The following is a 19097-nucleotide window of genomic DNA, read 5'->3' on the forward strand; positions in this document are numbered from 1 at the left end:
AGTACAGGTATTTGTGTTCAACATGTAAGAAGTAGAAAGTACAGGTATTTGTGTTCAACATGTAAGAAGTAGAAAGTACAGGTATTTGGGTTCAAAATGTAAGAAGTAGAAAGTACAGGTATTTGTGTTCAACATGTGAGAAGTAGAAAGTAAAGGTATTTATGTTCAAAATGTAAGAAGTAGAAAGTACAGGTATTTGTGTTCAACATGTGAGAAGTAGAAAGTAAAGGTATTTGTGTTCAACATGTAAGAAGTAGAAAGTACAGGTATTTGTGTTCAACATGTGAGAAGTAGAAAGTACAGGTATTTGAGTTCAACATGTAAGAAGTAGAAAGTACAGGTATTTGGGTTCAACATGTAAGAAGTAGAAAGTACAGGTATTTGTGTTCAACATGTAAGAAGTAGAAAGTACAGGTATTTGAGTTCAACATGTAAGAAGTAGAAAGTACAGGTATTTGAGTTCAACATGTAAGAAGTAGAAAGTACAGGTATTTGTGTTCAACATGTAAGAAGTAGAAAGTACAGGTATTTGTGTTCAACATGTAAGAAGTAGAAAGTACAGGTATTTGAGTTCAACATGTAAGAAGTAGAAAGTTCAGGTATTTGTGTTCAACATGTAAGAAGTAGAAAGTACAGGTATTTGAGTTCAACATGTAAGAAGTAGAAAGTACAGGTATTTGAGTTCAACATGTAAGAAGTAGAAAGTACAGGTATTTGAGTTCAACATGTAAGAAGTAGAAAGTACAGGTATTTGAGTTCAACATGTAAGAAGTAGAAAGTACAGGTATTTGAGTTCAACATGTAAGAAGTAGAAAGTACAGGTATTTGTGTTCAACATGTAAGAAGTAGAAAGTACAGGTATTTGAGTTCAACATTTAAGAAGTAGAAAGTACAGGTATTTCTGTTCAACATGTAAGAAGTAGAAAGTACAGGTATTTGAGTTCAACATGTAAGAAGTAGAAAGTACAGGTATTTGTGTTCAACATGTAAGAAGTAGAAAGTACAGGTATTTGGGTTCAACATGTAAGAAGTAGAAAGTACAGGTATTTGGGTTCAACATGTGAGAAGTAGACAGTACAGGTATTTGAGTTCAACATGTAAGAAGTAGAAACTACAGGTATTTGTATTCAACATGTAAGAAGTAGAAAGTACAGGTATTTGGGTTCAACATGTAAGAAGTAGAAAGTACAGGTATTTGTGTTCAACATGTGAGAAGTAGAAAGTACAGGTATTTGTGTTCAACATGTGAGAAGTAGAAAGTACAGGTATTTGAGTTCAACATGTAAGAAGTAGAAAGTACAGGTATTTGTGTTCAACATGTGAGAAGTAGAAAGTACAGGTATTTGTGTTCAACATGTAAGAAGTAGAAAGTACAGGTATTTGTGTTCAACATGTAAGAAGTAGAAAGTACAGGTATTTGTGTTCAACATGTAAGAAGTAGAAAGTACAGGTATTTGAGTTCAACATGTGAGAAGTAGAAAGTACAGGTATTTGTGTTCAACATGTAAGAATTCCAACTAAAAAGCTGTCGGAAAAATAAGTAGTGGAGTAAAGTACTGATACCAGAAAAATGTACTTAAGTACAGCAACAAAGTATTTGTACTCCACTACTTCCCACCTCTGTATTTAACGTTTAGTAAATGAAGAACACATTATAATAAATTAATTACAAATACATTTTTGACACCAAACAACCGCATATTTACAATTGTTACACACATACTGTACATCTGAAAAGCAAAAGACACCAAATGCAGTGTGTTGCCGGGTAGATTCTAGACTCTAAAAGTTATTTTTTTTTAAATTAGCTTTTTATTAGCAACCCCCACTTTAAATGTTATATTAATCTTTATTATTTACCTACCTTTATATTGTTTTATGTATTTCATAGGTCTTAAAGGATTGTATCTTATTTTATTAATCCAACATGCTTCAATAGCAATATTTCTTTTTACATTGGTCTTTTTTATTTCTTAATCGTTTAACCTTTATAGTCAAATTATGGCATTTTTATAACTATTATCTTTTTATTTGTCTTTCTGTTGTACCTATATGTTCATGGGGTTTTATATTTGATATTGTTGCATCGACTCAGTTGTCTTGTGTCTTATCTGTCAGAGAGAAACCATTATTTATTTTATTTGTATTATCATACATTTGACCTCCTTGTGTCCTTTAACCTGATAACATGTCATATTTTGCTGCGTTGACAGGTCTGGAAAGTTCTTGACAAATAATCTGAGGGGAACTTCTTGTTGTGTATTTTTAACTTAACTTGTAAAGCACTTTGAGCTGCATGTGTTGTATGAAAAGTGCTTTATAAATAAAGCTTTATTATTATTATTATTATTATTCAGCTGTCTTTGTGACAACCAGAATACTAATTGTAGGCTCTAGGGGGGGGAGTGAAGAAGTTGTCTGTCCCCAGTGTAACTCCCTCCTTCTCTGCACTTGATGACAGCTCTGCCCCGACTAGAGGAGGTCTGCAGGGGGCGGGAGGGTTATTTAAAATGGAGGGGGGTGTAGGACTGGTGGGGTGTAAGGTCACGCCTCTGGCCTAAAAAGGCGAAGCAGAATACCAGCGGCAGGCAGAAGGTCTAAGAATAACTCAAGGCCTGGGGCTCTGAAACATGGCATGAGTGCAACGGTACCTCATTACATTCAGGCTTATATTCAGACTAATAAAGACGAATAAAGAGAATAGATTGAGGTTTAATAGATGTTTAAAGCAGTGTGGATCTGTAATGACGTGCAGAAACATTGTCTGGTGAGGTAAAGTTACCGTAAAGGCCCTCTCTACTTGTTCTGTTCCCATCGGCCGTCACTCCCACTGGTCTAAATCTGTCAGAACAGTTAGAGAGGGGGGGGGTGCAAGCTGCTGTATCTACAACCATATTCCCACCCAGGCAAAGGGCAAAGACAGTGATCACCTTAAATTGGTCTCTGTCCGTCTCCTCAGCCTCTTCCCCTGGAAATCAGGACCAATCACTTGGACCCATGACACGTTTTTTACTTCTGGATCAAGACGAGAACACGCAGATTTAAGTAAGGAGATTAAGGAAAGAGGTGTAGAGTTTCCGGTGGGTTTTCACATATCTTCTGCACCACATGACGTTCTGGGATTGGAATTAAACATTGGGATTATATCGCGAGGACTCGAAGGATCTATTGTACATATTTTCATGGCAGCTTAATCTGCACAAAAGGATTTACTGTTGGAATTGCTAAAGTATGCCTGAGACAGTTGAAGGTAAGGTATTGCTACGTTAAGTATTCCCAACACCTTGTGACATGAAGGAGTTTCCATAATCTAAATGTCCTGTGTGTTTTGATCTGATGCCGGGTGTGTAGGGAAATTTCCTGATTGGAAGTATCTAAAAATATGGCGCTATCATGTATCGGCTATTTGTAATGCAGCTTTAAGACCTCGCTGACTTCTCCAGAGCTGGATCAACACTGTCCTTACTGCATGAAAACATTTTTGTTGTGCATTCAAACTGAAATGAGACAAATAGGAGGGGTCTGACAGCAGGAAGCAGCTGTTAAAGTATCTAAACTTAATGAAACACACACATATTAAAAAACACACACTGCAAAGTCTTTTCTCCCAGATTGTGTTGGCAGTTTAAAACAGGTGTTTCACTTTCTAAATTAAAAACATAAACAACAGCACACCGAAACTTGATCTGTTTAGGTGAGGGGATACTTCCTGAGTTAGAGGCAAGTTTCTTCTAAATCAACATTGACTTTTGGTTTTACACTGGACACAAACACCATGTCTCCTAGGTGAAAGTCTTGTTGGTTTGAGCCACCCACTACCACACAGACTTTGATTTGAAACATAACACTATTTGTGAAACAACGTCAACATCGATTCATTCAAAACTTTATCCACAATGTCGTTTTGGTTGTATTGTATTGTAGAGAGTACGGTAAGTAAGTAAAACTATATCCCCCTTTTAAACAAGAATGTACAAAGTGCTTTACAGAATACAGTAAACAATACACAATTCAAATTACAACTATTAAATGTAGAATAAAAGGCATAAAACACAGCAAGTAAAACATACGAACGCGCCATAGGCGGATTTTGCGGGGCGGCATTGCCCCCCCTAGTGTCTGAAATATGTTACAGCATTACTACGTCGAAAAGTGTTCCAATACAAATATTTTGTATATCAATATTTTAATAAGGTAGGACACTGGTTAATAATATTGTAGCTTGTTCAAGTAACCAAGGGATATAGTAGTTATCAAATAATTCTAAGAAGTGCACAGTTATGATCAGTTTTAAAGTTATGTAATGCACTGTTGTTGGGGGGAGAGACCGCCCCTTCCATATGAGTGTGTGTACGGCAGCATGAGGCGTGCATGACGGGACGAGTTGTGTTCGTGTGTGGAAAAGTCATACTCAGTGCGGTGAGCGCTGGCTTTATTGCTACTGTATCCGTAGCACCCCACGCGATATTTGGTGCTGTGTACTGACGTCAGTAAAAAAGGTTTGCCCCCCCAAGCGCAAATGTCAAACTCCGCTAATGCGAACGCCCCAAAGGCCTGTCGGAAAAGGTGGGTCTTTAGCTGACCCTTAAAAATCTCCACTGAGACAGAGGCTCTTAGTGTCTGGGGGGGTCCATTCCAAAGCCTTGGGGCCACCGCCTCAAAGGCAAGGTCCCCGTTAGTTTTTGGCCTGGTTCGGGGCATCTTTAGGAGGCCTTGCCCAGAGGACCTCAGGGCCCGGGTTGTGCTGTGAGGGTGGATCAGGTCGAGAGGTGTTTTTATTAACTTTGGTTGATTAAAGGTCTCCTTTTTTTCGATTGACAGCCCTAGGACTTTATGAATGATCTTTTTTTGAACAGAAAACAAACATTTCATAGTTGAAAAAAAAAAATGGTTCTTAGTAGTTCATTACGTTTGGCAACCTCAGTATAATTCGGCATTTCGACTTGAAAAAAAAGCATATCAACAAGTAAAAAAAATCAAGATAACAAGACGGTCATTATTTTTGAGCTAGCAATGACATAATAAATGTAGTCACTGTGTTTCCGAAGATATCATTTTTTGTTTTTTACAATTAACTTAATACACGGAACACATTGAAACGTTGACTTTAAATGTATTAGCTAAAGAGATTACAGCTAATTGTATTAGGTTAGTTGAAAGCCATAATATTACGTTTAAATACAAATATTAGGTTCAATTTAATTCCATTGCTTTCAAATAACCTAAAATACAATTAAGTGTAATCTGTGGACGTAATTGTAGTCAACTTTTCAATGTTTTCAATGCAGCTTTTCCGGACCTTTTAACATGTTGTAAGGTCTTCAATGTATTGAATATGACGACTTGACAATTTGTACAAACTCCCGTCGCTGATAGAGACATTTCATTTGGTTGAAAGCTCCGGAAATAGTTGGTTCGTAAACCTTAATGCTTACAACGAATGCTCTGTTCATGTTGAAGGTTTTTTCCAATAACATGTGATTATCTCAGGATATCCAATTGTCTCATGATAACCTCTCAGTAATGTCATTATTACACGACATGGTGGTAATGGGGCTTCTTACCTTGTTCTCCTGAATCTTTCATGTCTTCCTCCAGGACATCTCGTCCCTCTCACATGGCCCTGAGGACTGACTGGGACACACTGTAAAAGTATGGAAGCCCATTATCATGTTAGAGATAACATTATTATTGAATCTCAGAATATTGTTCCTATAAAAAATAAATAAATATGAGAACAATTTGGTGTCTTGAGGAAGTCCAATCGGTTTAAGTCAAGATCACTAAATCTGATATTTTGAGATTGCAAAATAATTAATAATTTTTTATCTCATGAATTGTGAATTGCTGACGATGCATTCCTGAACAGTCAAATGTTTTATTACTGGATATTGCTGTGGAAATAAAACACGGGCTGATACAACACTTCTTCCATTTCCATTTGAAGGAGAGTATTCATGTCAAAGCGTTATGAATATTGTGTTTCTTAAGTAGTGTTTGGCAGCAAGTGTGTTCAAAAGTTATTAATGGAGTTATGACAGGTCGGTCAGGAGAGTTTAAAAAGCTTTCGCTGTGGAAACTGTCCATACTTGGTGAAGAGAGATGATGTTTGTGAGGCAGAGAGCAAGTATCAAGTACAAATGTGTGAACAAATTGTTTGAAAAAATGTGTCCAGTTCTGACAAATTGTTTGTATACAAAAATACAAACAATCTGAGAAATAGGCTTCGGATCTGTGACTTGTTTTCTGTATTGCAGGATTATGATATGGGCACTTCCTGTAGTACATCTTCTTTATACTTTTTGTTGCATTTTAAATATAATTGCACGTCTATATCAAATCAAATCAAGTTTTATTTATATAGCACATTTTTAAAACGATTTTTTGTCGAGCCAAAGGGCTGAATATAATATATGTACAGTTTGCAGTGTAAACACAACACTCATGCTACTTATTAGCATGGACGTGCTCAAACAGCCGATCTTAAAGGTCTCTGACGTGCTTCGTTCAGCTCTCTGCTCTTATTTAGGAAATGTTATGGCTACACCTCCCTCTGTTCTGACTGAACGGGCGACAATTAGCTCCTAATGACTGTTTTGGGCTGTCATGGAAACCCAGAGAGAGAAACAACAGAAAAGTCGTCCACACCGCGGACACAGGTCAGCCATAAAAGGAGGAATCGTACACGGATGGCTGGTCACACCATTTAGAGTTGGGTTTAAAAAGATGGGGTCAACAGAGGTGGAAAAGTGAAGAAGGCCAAGTGGAAATGTGCGAAATCTGGGCACTATAGATATCTTCCAAAGCCATTAAGAAAATTAGGAAGTTTCGTGACAATCTAGACATCTGGATTATGTTATTTCTCATGAATGAGTGGATTTGTTTGGCCTGAGGGCTGCACCTGAGGAGAGGTCAAGGGTCAGAGGAATAACTATGTTTTAAGTTCCAAGAGGTTTGTTGCTGTATGATTACACCAGTTGGCGTTCTTTGTCAAATGGTGGTTTTGGTCTAATAGTTGAAGACGTTTCGTGAATTTAACAAACATGTAGATTTGATTACTATAGGTCAACAGTATGCGTTCAAACATATCCCTCTCTACTCAACAACAAAGACTGAAATGTCTCATGTGAGATATCACCCTCCATTTACTCCAGTGTCTAAGTCAAATGGACAGTTAGACATCATCAGACTGTGGTTGTACTGGGCACCTCCCAATATAACCTCAGTAAGACCAGTGAATACATGGTTGACCTAAGAAGCCTCCAATCAGCTTGAGTCACTTACTGTTGCTTAGTGTTAAAATGAACGTATTGTATTATAACATTTAATTTATGTAATGTAATGTAATTTGTAGACTTCTTGATAAGGACAATGTCAAAATTGACCTTAATCTGTAGGCTTTAGAACTTCACCAGTTCTTCAAAAAGTCTGAGAAAGGCAGCTGATCATTAAATGCTTACATTTCATATTTCATTGCAGTGTGGTCAGCACTTGTATATTAACCTAACAGAAGAGGAGATAGTTATCAGGATGCTAAGGCCACAGTGCAAGTTGTTAAAATAAGAAATTCATAGCTATAGAATCTTTTTTCTTACGTATGTCTTTGAGGATTTAGTTTGGTATTATTTCTAACTTCCTCTTTGATATAAAGCACAGGAAAACATTAACTCACACAACCAGTAGAGGCCGCCAAAGCCATGACTTTCATTCTGCACGAGCCAATTGGAGCTTTCTTATGCCGTCATTCATATTTTGGACCGACCTGTGGGAGTCAGAGTAACAATGTTAGACAGAGGTGCGCGCGCGCGTGTGTGTGTGTGTGTGTGTGTGTGTGTGTGTGTGTGTGTGTGTGTGTGTGTGTGTGTGTGTGTGTGTGTGTGTGTGTGTGTGTGTGTGTGTGTGTGTGTGTGTGTGTGTGTGTGTCTGTCTGTAAGAGTGCTGCAAAGCTTTTTGAGTCAGCAGTAATAGAGTACCCCTCTGTAGCTGCCAACAGCAAGCTGAAGAAAGTCAACAGGTGGCCTGAGCTTCCCACACACACACACACACACACACACACACACACACACACACACACACACACACACACACACACACACACACACACACACACACACACACACACACACACACACACACACACACACACACACACACACACACACACACACACACACACACACACACACACACACACACACACACACACACACACACACACACACACACACACACACACACATTTGCAACTAGTGTAGGCTGACATATTTGACCAGGAAACATATGTCATTTTGATTTATTGGGTGTACCGTCCGTTTAAAATATGGATTATGGGCTTTATATGAACTTATATTGGAGTTGGTGGAGAACAGAACAGAGGTAAAATAACAGTTAGTATTGGACATGTGCACGATGGACACAGCAACATGATTTCAAAATGAATCTTGGTCCTTGAATGTAAGCTAAAAAAAGGTAGCTTGCTAACACTATTTCTTACAGGATAAGTTCATATATTTTGTGTAAATACACGAGACAGAGTGAAACTTGGACCGTACCACTACATTACTAATGTCTGTTGGGTTGGGTCTAAAGGGGGTCCAAACAGTCCTTTACTTTTTAACATTCTCTCATGAGGTTTGCCTTTTGGTGTTTTAGGTCCATTTTGATGTCAAATTAATATTTATAGACTTCTATTTGAGTGCATAGTTTCAATGATGTAACTGTTTGTATTCAATAGTTAAAACTAAACTGTGGTCTTGATGTATTTACGGATAACTCTAAAATATCTGAGTACTTTTTCCTCTCTTGTAAACCTGATGTTTAGTTTGAATACTAATGTGTTAATCATGTAGAATATTAAAGGTCACCTATTATGCAAAATCCTCTTCGTCATGTCTCTTCTACATCAACATGTGTCCCCTCTTCTTCATGTCTCTTCTACATCAACATGTGTCCCCTCTTCTTCATGTCTCTCCTACATCTACATGTGTCCCCTCTTCTTCATGTCTCTTCTACATCAACATGTGTCCCCTCTTCTTCATGTCTCTTCTACATCAACATGTGTCCCCTCTTCTTCATGTCTCTTCTACATCAACATGTGTCCCCTCTTCTTCATGTCTCTTCTACATCAACATGTGTCCCCTCTTCTTCATGTCTCTTATACATCAACATGTGTCCCCTCTTCTCCATGTCTCCTCTACATCAACATGTGTCCCCTCTTCTTCATGTCTCTTCTACATCAACATGTGTCCCCTCTTCTCCATGTCTCTTCTACATCAACATGTGTCCCCTCTTCTTCATGTCTCTTCTACATCAACATGTGTCCCCTCTGTGGAAAGAGACTCTGAAAGTTTCAGGAACAAAGATTCTCTCTCTTTTTGATCCATTTCTATAAAAACCTGTCTGAAAATGAGCTGATCAGATTTTGGCCACTTTATGATGTCATCACGATGTTTTGTCTTGTGTAACCATTAGCCAATCAGCAACCAAGGTAAACCCCCCCCCCCCCCCCTTATCACCTGAATCTCCTCCTAGAGCACCATTGAGTTCTTTGTAACCAAATGTCTCTCTGAGGGGCGTGGGGAGGGGCTCCTTATTTTCATCTAAAGTAACAGACAGAAAATCAGCACTTTGGAAACAGGGCTGAAACAGAGGGGATTATGGGTAATGCTGCAATGATCTGTTTGGTGTTTCAGCCAATCAGAGACAGGCTCTGTATATATCTGAGACCTGTGATATATTGATGAAACACAGTATGATCGGGGACCTTTAAGTATTTATAAATAAAAAGCCATATTTCCTGCTCTGTATGTGACCCAGTTTCTCTGCTCCTCAGCGCGGTCGTCCACCACCACGATGGTCATCGACAGTAAGACTTTGGACCCCGGGCCGGCGCCGGGGCAAAAACCCAAGAAGACTTTAAACGAAGAGCTCCACTCCACGTTCAGCTCTCCTCTGGCCTGGATCCTGGTCCTGGCTCTGCTCATAACATGGTCGTGTGTTTTTGTCATCATGTTTGATCTGGCGGACTACAAGACCGTCTCAGGTAAGTGCGTTCTGTGAAAAATGGGATTGAAACTGCAGAAAAACCCGCAGTTGGAGATCATAAATATACTTCTCTTTATCCCATATTGTGCTAAGCTAGTCAAGTAAGGCAGATTGAGCACATTTGGCTTTATTTTGGCGCCATATTTGAACGGATTTGGATAAAACATGGCTGCCAGATTGACTCAGTTTTGACGGTACTTGGGTGAATTAAAACAAGACCAGATAGTGGCTTTTAAAACCATTTTTTTGGGCTGTGTTGTTGAAAAACGTTACTTAGCATACAAGCTATCACTATCAATATGCTACCCATGGTTTAGTTCATTATTGAATCGTGACTTAGGACAGTTGGTTAGAGATTTTAAGTGAATTGGTTTTCTGTGTCAAGAGGAATTTATTGCGAATGAAGGACAATGTTTTAAGGGCTTTGGACAGGAGTTAAGTTTGTTTTTTAGGGCTTACACGTTAATGTAATATACATATAGATACACATAGCAACCAGCTGAGCAAATGACAAATGATGCTTTCCATTCAGGCATTAAAACTCTTACACATTTCACAAATGATCTCGTCTTTCTTTAAGGGTTTGGATGAAACTCGTGTAAGCATGGTCTAACACTTCTATCAACCTCTGTTTTGTAAATGCTTAACTATAAAAGAGGGGTAGTGTGATTTTAGCCTGGAGTTAATTTCATGTATACAACAAGACGAGGTGGCTGTCTACTGATGGGTTGTGTTATACATAAAGCCAAGTTAATAAGGGTTGAAATGCTGCATATTATTGACTTTTTAAGTTTTCTAGAAGTGCTTTTAAGAGCTATGCTGCCCTTGTGAAGCTGAAATGATTACACTGTATATTCTTTGTATTTCTTGTATGTATCTCTTTCTTCATTTAAGAATGATTCTTCATTTATTCTTAACTCGTTTTCATGCAACACATTTTACTACCCTGGTATAAAATGTACTAATTTTAACATATTTGTATACTAAGGTGCAAGCATTGGTTCCCCTTCTCCTCACCACATTAAAACAAACAATGCTTCCAAAACTTCATCCATTAATTTCCCGTTTGTGTTCGACTCAATTTTCTAACCCTAACGTCAACCTTTTAGTTCAAACTCCTTCATTTTCTAAATATTTATACGTTAAACTCATGTAAAACCACAGAAAAGTAGTGCAAGAACCTGGAATAACGTAGTAAACCCAAACCATAGCAGTGCATATATTTGACCCACACTAAAGTATTGCTCATAATTTCATCTTGAAACAAATGACAAAGAACAAGTCGTGAAATAAAGTGGTATTTATAGAAATATCAACTTCTCTCTTGTTCTTTCTCACATACACTGAACAAAAACATAAACGCAACACTTTTGTTTTTGCTCCCATTTTTCATGAGATGAACTCAAAGATCTAAAACATTTTCTACATACACAAAATAACAATTTCTCTCAAATATTGTTCACAAATCTGAAAAAAATCTGTGACAGTGAGCACTTCACCTTTGCCGAGATAATCCATCCCACCTCACAGGTGTGGCATATCAAGATGCTGATTAGACAGCATGATTATTGCACAGGTGTGCCTTAGGCTGGCCACAATAAAAGGCCACTCTGAAACGTGCAGTTTTGCTTTATTGGGGGGGTCTGGGGGGGTCCGAAAACCAGTCAGTATCTGGTGTGAGGGTTAGGATTAGGGTAATGTTGTGAATCGAGTGGCCCATGGTGGTGGTGGGGTTATGGTATGGGCAGGCGTATGTTATGGACGACGAACACAGGCCACTCGATTCACAACATTACCCTAACCCTAACCCTAACCCTCACACCAGATACTGACTGGTTTTCGGACCCCCCCCAGACCCCCCCAGACACCCCCAATAAAGCAAAACTGCACGTTTCAGAGTGGCCTTTTATCGTGGCCAGCCTAAGGCACACCTGTGCAATAATCATGCTGTCTAATCAGCATCTTGATATGCCACACCTGTGAGGTGGGATGGATTATCTCGGCAAAGGAGAAGTGCTCACTATCACAGATCTTTTCATATTTGTGAACAATATTTGAGAGAAATGGTTATTTTGTGTTTATAGAAAATGTTTTAGATCTTTGAGTTCATCTCATGAAAAATGGGAGCAAAAACAAAAGTGTTGCGTTTATATTTTTTTTCAGTGTATTATTGATTAAACTTCATCTTTAGCGTCATCATGCCATCACAAAAACCCCTTCTTCACTTCTCTTATCTTATCTTTGTCTTCTCCACTTTGCTAAATGTCTTTGCTTATTGCAGGTCGCCCACCTCCTGCCGTCAGGAAGGTTTTAAAGGATTCAGGCCGTAGAGGCAAGGCAACTTATCTGCTACTAGCCCTTAGACCAGAAGCTTTCTCCTAAACATCCACTAACTATCTAACATTGACTGCTAATATAAGCTATCAATGTTAGACAGACTTCAGCTGCTTGTTATCTGCATCCCCGTCTGACACTACTTTAGTTTTGGCTGAACAAGTATTTTGGATGTTTATGTATTTGAAGCATGTTTTTTGTGTTGTTTAAAAAAGGTTGCATTTTGCAAAAATGTGAATATTTGCTTCAGGTGAGTTTGATTTATTGAAGCAGTCCTGAGAGATATTCTGTCTGAAAAAGAAATATCAACCTCATCTGAAATCTCTGTTGTTAAAACGCATTATTTACATGTTTTTTGGTATATGTTGCTTTTTCTGTAAATCTTGTTGCATTGAGGGCTCAGAAATATGCAAAATTATAATTTTTTTAGTCAAGTTTAGTTTTTTTTAATAAACAACACTTGAATAAAGAGATAATATGCATTAAATAATGTCTAAATAAGGAGAACCATATTTAGTTTTTCTTCCTTTTTCACCAATTTGTACACCGATTCAGATCTGCCCTGATTCAAAAATAAACAGCGGTGTCACAATCACAGGTACAGATCAGAACCGAATAGCACGACTCAGATACAACCAGTGAATAGCAATGTTCAATTTATTCAGGTCAGGGACAGGCAGGGTCAAAACCAGGAAATCCGTCAGACAGGCGAACACAACCAGACAGGGAGCAGGCAGGAGATCGAGATCCGTAAACAGGCAGGCAGGGATCAAAAACCGGGCAGGACAAAAATCTAGGCTAGACACCAACACTCACTGACAAGACAATCTGGCAAAGGACAAGTGATAGTGAGGTGGTATGAATACTGTGGGGGGATGAGGGAATGAGTAACAGGCGAGGGGAAGGGCTGGAGAGACCAGGTGAGGGAAGTGAGCTGATTACAAGGGCCTGGAGGAAGGCGGGATCTGAAATGACAGGGGAGTTTAGATGAGCCACCAAACAATAATAGAAGTGTCTAACTTGTGACAAGCGGTCCTCTTTCATCAATCGGTCTTGCAAATTAAAATGTATATATTCCATTACATGAAAGGTATTTTTAAGCACTTAACCCTTAGATGCATACGTGGGTCTTCTTTGACCCGGTCAGGTGGTTTTCTTGAAGTATCTTTGTAATTAAAAATTGTTATCATTTCATATTCCAGCTATTCCTCAAAAAACATGTTTTGATATCGTGCCATTCACATTTTAAATGTACATTTTAAGAAATTGTAGTTTTTGTATTTCTACGCCAAGCTTCCACAAGTAGGTAAAAAATGACCCGCATGCATTTTCTATGGGAATTCGTTTTTTTTTCCCAATGTAAAAAAAATGTCTAAAACTATAAATAGTGAAATATTAAATATTTCTAGTGTGAACCAAAATATAATACTAAATATTATACAAATGATTTTTCTTAACCAAAATGACAAAAATGGCTTAAAAAACAATATTATTCTAATGCAGGTTTTGCCTTTTTGACCCACTTATGTAAGAGCGTGGGGTCCAGTCACTCGGGCATCTAAGGGTTAAAGAGACTGTCCGTTCAATATGAAGAAAAATTCCTGCTTTCTAGTAATATGTTTAAAGCTTAATGTGATGAGAAAACATCCACATTTGAATACCTAAAATAGCAGATTACAACATGAGGAATAAGTTGATGAAAGAGGGTCAATGTGATGCTTTTGCACAGCAGTATGTGAAGGCTGTTTGCTGAGGTTAAACTGGAAGGTGGGTGCTCCATGTTATTAATCATAAATACCTGAATCCACATTTTGGCATTTGACCCATCACAGTTTAACCCATCGCTCTAGATTGAATGTTTCTGACATTTCCTTAAGGCAGAGGGATGTGTGTCTTAAGAAAGTGTGGGTTCAGAAAGTCACTGGATGTTTAACGGAGAAACAGCCGTGAAATCCCCGCTAATCAAACCTTGATGAATGATTCTATCCGTGCTCCATCAGGAGGCCTCAGCAAGATCGGCGCAGACCCCATAAAGGCGGTGAACGACGCCATGGAGGAGTCGACAAATATAATCAGCATGATCTTCAGCTTTGCAGCCAACATGGTCGCTCCTGAAGAAGAAGGTACAGTCACTGAAAACAAGAGAAAGCAAACAGTTAAGCTACAAAAACATAAACATTAAAGTGCTTTTATTCATTTTCTGCTATTCTCATAGGAAATCTATACGCAGTGAGAAAAAAAGGTTTGTATTGATGCGATTTTTGATTTGATTGATTGTTGTTCTGCTGCAAGTTTGCTAGCTCCTGTGCGACATGTACTGTTCTTTATATCACACTGGAAGAAATACTGCTCCAAAAACAAAGCACAAAAATCTACCAATAGAACAAGTGACAATGTGCTTGGTTAGATGTCTTGAAATAAGACGGGATATTTAGAGAAATCAGATCTTGTAATTATCTGGAGAACTCATGTTGAACTATATTTGACCAGAATCAGGAGATGTTGTGTTTCGATATAAGCCGCAAATGCTCAAAGGTTTTCTGTTTTCTGACGTTAGTTGGTGATTTTCTAATAAATGTGTAAAAAAAGATGTGTTTCATCTGAGATACAACTCAAATAAGATATTTTGACTTAAATTGTCTAAAAACAAGACCCGATGTCTCACTGCAGTGTCACTTCTGAAATTATTGTGTCGTATATCAGGAGTAGAGACATATTCTGACTTGATATTAGACGAAGATACTTGGCAAGATTTCAAGTTTTTGTAGTGTATACTCTTAGAGAATGCATAATCAGTAAAAACATCTCACAAAACCCCTGAACTCTGCATGTACTGCAATGTGTGCTCGCTTGACTTCATCAGGGAAATATAATCTATTAAACTGAAAGCAGTGATGATAGAAAATGATGCGTTCAGAGGAGTTTTCCACCTTCTTAGACATACTGTGAATGTGTTGCATGGGGATTGCTATGATCTCATTTATGTATGACTAATCTCAAAGATTCAAGGTGGTTGGGGGAGGAGGAGGCAGTGGAGGGGAAGAATAAGAAAGCAAAAGGTATTTTATGGTTATTTATTGTAATGAACACGTGGATTAACTCTAAATGGATTTGATCAGTCGTGTCCCTCACCTTTGTATCAGTAAGGTTAATCACTAGCGATAATCAAAGGTGTTGCTTATTAATAACTTCTCTCATAAGAAGCTTGGCTGTTTCTCACTCTTATAACTGCTTCCACTGAGCTACTAAACTCCTACTGAAACTATGATGTGTTTAATGTGAATCAACATCTAAAGAGTAACACACTTGATCCAGTTTAACAGGCCGTCCACACGGTGGCGAAGCGTACGCTTCAACGCAGCTTCCCATTCACTTTGATGGGGTGACGTCACGCTTTGCCGTTGCTCGCTTGGAAAGTTGAGAAAAGTTGAACTTTTCAAGCGTTGATGGAAGCGTCAGCCAATCAAATCATATGCCAGTCCAAGCTCTAGCCAATCAAACCGTGTGCTTGTGTGTCCGGGGCGGGAGATTCATGTGATTGGTTGTTGGTCGAGCTTCAGACACGCCCACCGGCGGCAAGCTTCAACGCACGCTGCCGTGTTGACGCTGTGTGGGAAACTTCTGAAGCAATTGGAAACAAGACTCAGAGAGAAACGAGGAGAGCCGGAGCTTTGATGGCAAACACTGACGGTTTATTTGGAGTTACGGCCGGAGAACTGAGAAGACAGGTGGTGTGTCATGAGTTGACACAGTGGTTGCCAAACCAATTCTGCAGAACTCTTTCTGCAGCTCGAGGTTTTAACTAGTTCGGAGTGTAATAATCAACATTCTTTATCAGTGAGACTAAAGCAATATGGAACCTGAATCTAACCAGAGCTCTCGTCCGTGGAAAAGAATGTGCGCCAGGGAGCCTTCGTCCCTGAACAGTAAACTAGCTCATGGCGGCTTGTGATCTGTCGTAGACTGGCAACAACAATGCGCCCAAGCTGCTCCCCCTTAAGAGAGATAGCAGCAATACCCAAGCTCCTCCCCCTTAAGAGAGATAGCAGCAATACCCAAGCTCCTCCCCCTTAAGAGAGATAGCAGCAATACACAAGCTCCTCCCCTTAAGAGAGATAGCAGCAATACCCAAGCTCCTCCCCCTTAAGAGAGATAGCAGCAATACCCAAGCTCCTCCCCCTTAAGAAAGATAGCAGCAATACCCAAGCTCCTCCCCCTTAAGAGAGATAGCAGCAATACCCAAGCTCCTCCCCTTAAGAGAGATAGCAGCAATACCCAAGCTCCTCCCCCTTAAGAGAGATAGCAGCAATACAAAAGCTCCTCCCCTTAAGAGAGATAGCAGCGATACCCAAGCTCCTCCCCTTAAGAGAGATAGCAGCAATACAAAAGCTCCTCCCCTTAAGAGAGATAGCAGCAATACCCAAGCTCCTTCCCCTTAAGAGAGATAGCAGCAATACCCAAGCTCCTCCCCCTTAAGAGAGATAGCAGCAATACCCAAGCTCCTCCCCCTTAAGAGAGATAGCAGCAATACCCAAGCTCCTACCCCTTAAGAGAGATAGCAGCAATACCCAAGCTCCTCCCCCTTAAGAGAGATAGCAGCAATACCCAAGCTCCTCACCCTTAAGAGAGATAGCAGCAATACCCAAGCTCCTCCCCCTTAAGAGAGATAGCAGCAATACCCAAGCTCCTCCCCCTTAAGAGAGATAGCAGCAATATCTAAGCTCCTCCCCCTTAAGAGAGATAGCAGCAATACCCAAGCTCCTCCCCCTTAAGAGAGATAGCAGCAATACCCAAGCTCCTCCCCCTTAAGAGAGATAGCAGCAATACTCAAGCTCCTCCCCCTTAAGAGACATAGCAGCAATACCCAAGCTCCTCCCCCTTAAGAGAGATAGCAGCAATACCCAAGCTTCTCCCCCTAAAGAGAGAAAGCAGCAATACCCAAGCTCCTCCCCCTTAAGAGAGATAGCAGCAATACCCAAGCTCCTCCCCCTTAAGAGAGATAGCAGCGATACCCAAGCTCCTCCCCCTTAAGAGAGATAGCAGCGATACCCAAGCTCCTCCCCCTTAAGAGAGATAGCAGCGATACCCAAGCTCCTCCCCTTAAGAGAGATAGCAGCGATACCCAAGCCCCTCCCCCTTAAGAGAGATAGCAGCGATACCCAAGCTCCTCCCCCTTAAGAGAGATAGCAGCAATACCCAAGCTCCTCCCCCTTAAGAGAGATAGCAGCAATACCCAAGCTCCTCCCCCTTAAGAGACATAGCAGCAATACCCAAGCTCCTCCCCCTTAAGAGTGATAGCAGCAATACCCAAGCTTCTCCCCCTAAAGAGAGAAAGCAGCAATACCCAAGCTCCTCCCCCTTAAGAGAGATAGCAGCAATACCCAAGCTCCTACCCTTAAGAGAGATAGCAGCAATACCCAAGCTCCTCCCCCTTAAGAGAGATAGCAGCAATATCTAAGCTCCTCCCCCTTAAGAGAGATAGCAGCAATACCCAAGCTCCTCCCCCTTAAGAGACATAGCAGCAATACCCAAGCTCCTCCCCCTTAAGAGAGATAGCAGCAATACCCAAGCTCCTCCCCTTAAGAGAGATAGCAGCAATACCCAAGGCCGTAGACCATGGGAAAGAGACAGTGATAGGAGAAAATGATGAACTGTGTCGCAGGTTAAATATCTAAGCAAATTATTCCCCAACAGACGTAATCCGTGGTTTTGTTACGTTGTGTCGCTGATTTTGATTTTTCTACTTCTGTGTTCTAGGAGAGTTTCTACCGTCCCGAAGTAAAGGTGAGACCCTCGAGTTAGAGATTGATGTTTTACCGATAAAGTAACTTTAGAATGTTTTATTGTTGATACATCGGATGCTAATTGTCCTTTTCAAATCTCATGAGCACTGGAGGTCAAGTCTCTGTGACGGAGCATTAGATGATCATATAGACTAGAGCCACATCATTCAAAGGGATTAGTAGATTAAATATATGTTGTTCTCTCCAGTCATCGGGATGCAAGCACCGGCCAGCCAGCCAGTGATAGAGGTGGTGGAAGATGAAGATGAAGACCTGGAACAGGAAGAGGAAGAGCAAGGAGTGGAGGAGGAAGTGGAGGCTGCTGCTGCGGCGGAGGAGGAGAAAGAGGAGGAGGCAGGAGAGGAAGAACTAGAGGAGGAAGAGGAGGATGATGAGGATGATGAGGATGATGAGGACGATGACGAGTACTATGAGGATGATGAGGAAGAGTACGATGAGGAGTATGAAAAATATTATGAGGCGGAGGAGGAGGAAGGAGTGGAGGGGGAGGAAGAGGAGGAGGAGGATGAAGAGGAGGAAGGAGCAGAAGCTGCTGAGGATGAGGAAGAGGAGGACGAGGAAGAGGATGAAGGGGCAGAAGCTGCTGAGGATGAGGAAGAAGAGGAGGAGGAAGAGGATGAAGGAGCAGAAGCTGCTGAGGATGAGGAAGAGGAGGAGGATGAAGAGGATGAAGGAGCAGAAGCTGCTGAGGATGAGGAGGAGGAGGAGGAAGAGGAGGAAGGAGCAGAAGCTGCTGAGGATGAGGAAGAGGAGGAGGATGAAGAGGAGGAAGGAGCAGAAGCTGCTGAGGATGATGAAGAGGAGGAGGATGAAGAGGAGGAAGGAGCAGAAGCTGCTGAGGATGAGGAAGAGGAGGAGGATGAAGAGGAGGAAGGAGCAGAAGCTGCTGAGGATGAGGAAGAGGAGGAGGAAGAG

General features: G+C 40.3%; 1 protein-coding gene across 1 annotated transcript in view; it reads left to right on the plus strand.

The window, feature by feature from the left end:
• The first annotated feature begins 2594 nt into the window (after window positions 1–2594).
• Window positions 2595–19097, plus strand: part of LOC307016300 (uncharacterized protein) — a 38783-nt gene continuing 22280 nt past the window's right edge. The window contains exons 1-7 of the mRNA XM_079645340.1: window positions 2595–3250; window positions 9833–10042; window positions 12326–12376; window positions 14379–14501; window positions 14594–14620; window positions 18136–18162; window positions 18370–19094. Of these exons, the coding sequence (XP_079501466.1) occupies window positions 3232–3250; window positions 9833–10042; window positions 12326–12376; window positions 14379–14501; window positions 14594–14620; window positions 18136–18162; window positions 18370–19094 (1182 nt within the window). The 5' untranslated portion in view covers window positions 2595–3231. The remainder of the gene's footprint in view (window positions 3251–9832; window positions 10043–12325; window positions 12377–14378; window positions 14502–14593; window positions 14621–18135; window positions 18163–18369; window positions 19095–19097) is intronic.

This window comes from Notothenia rossii (genome assembly GCF_949606895.1).
Source record: "Notothenia rossii genome assembly, chromosome: 8".
Lineage (NCBI taxonomy): Eukaryota > Metazoa > Chordata > Actinopteri > Perciformes > Nototheniidae > Notothenia > Notothenia rossii.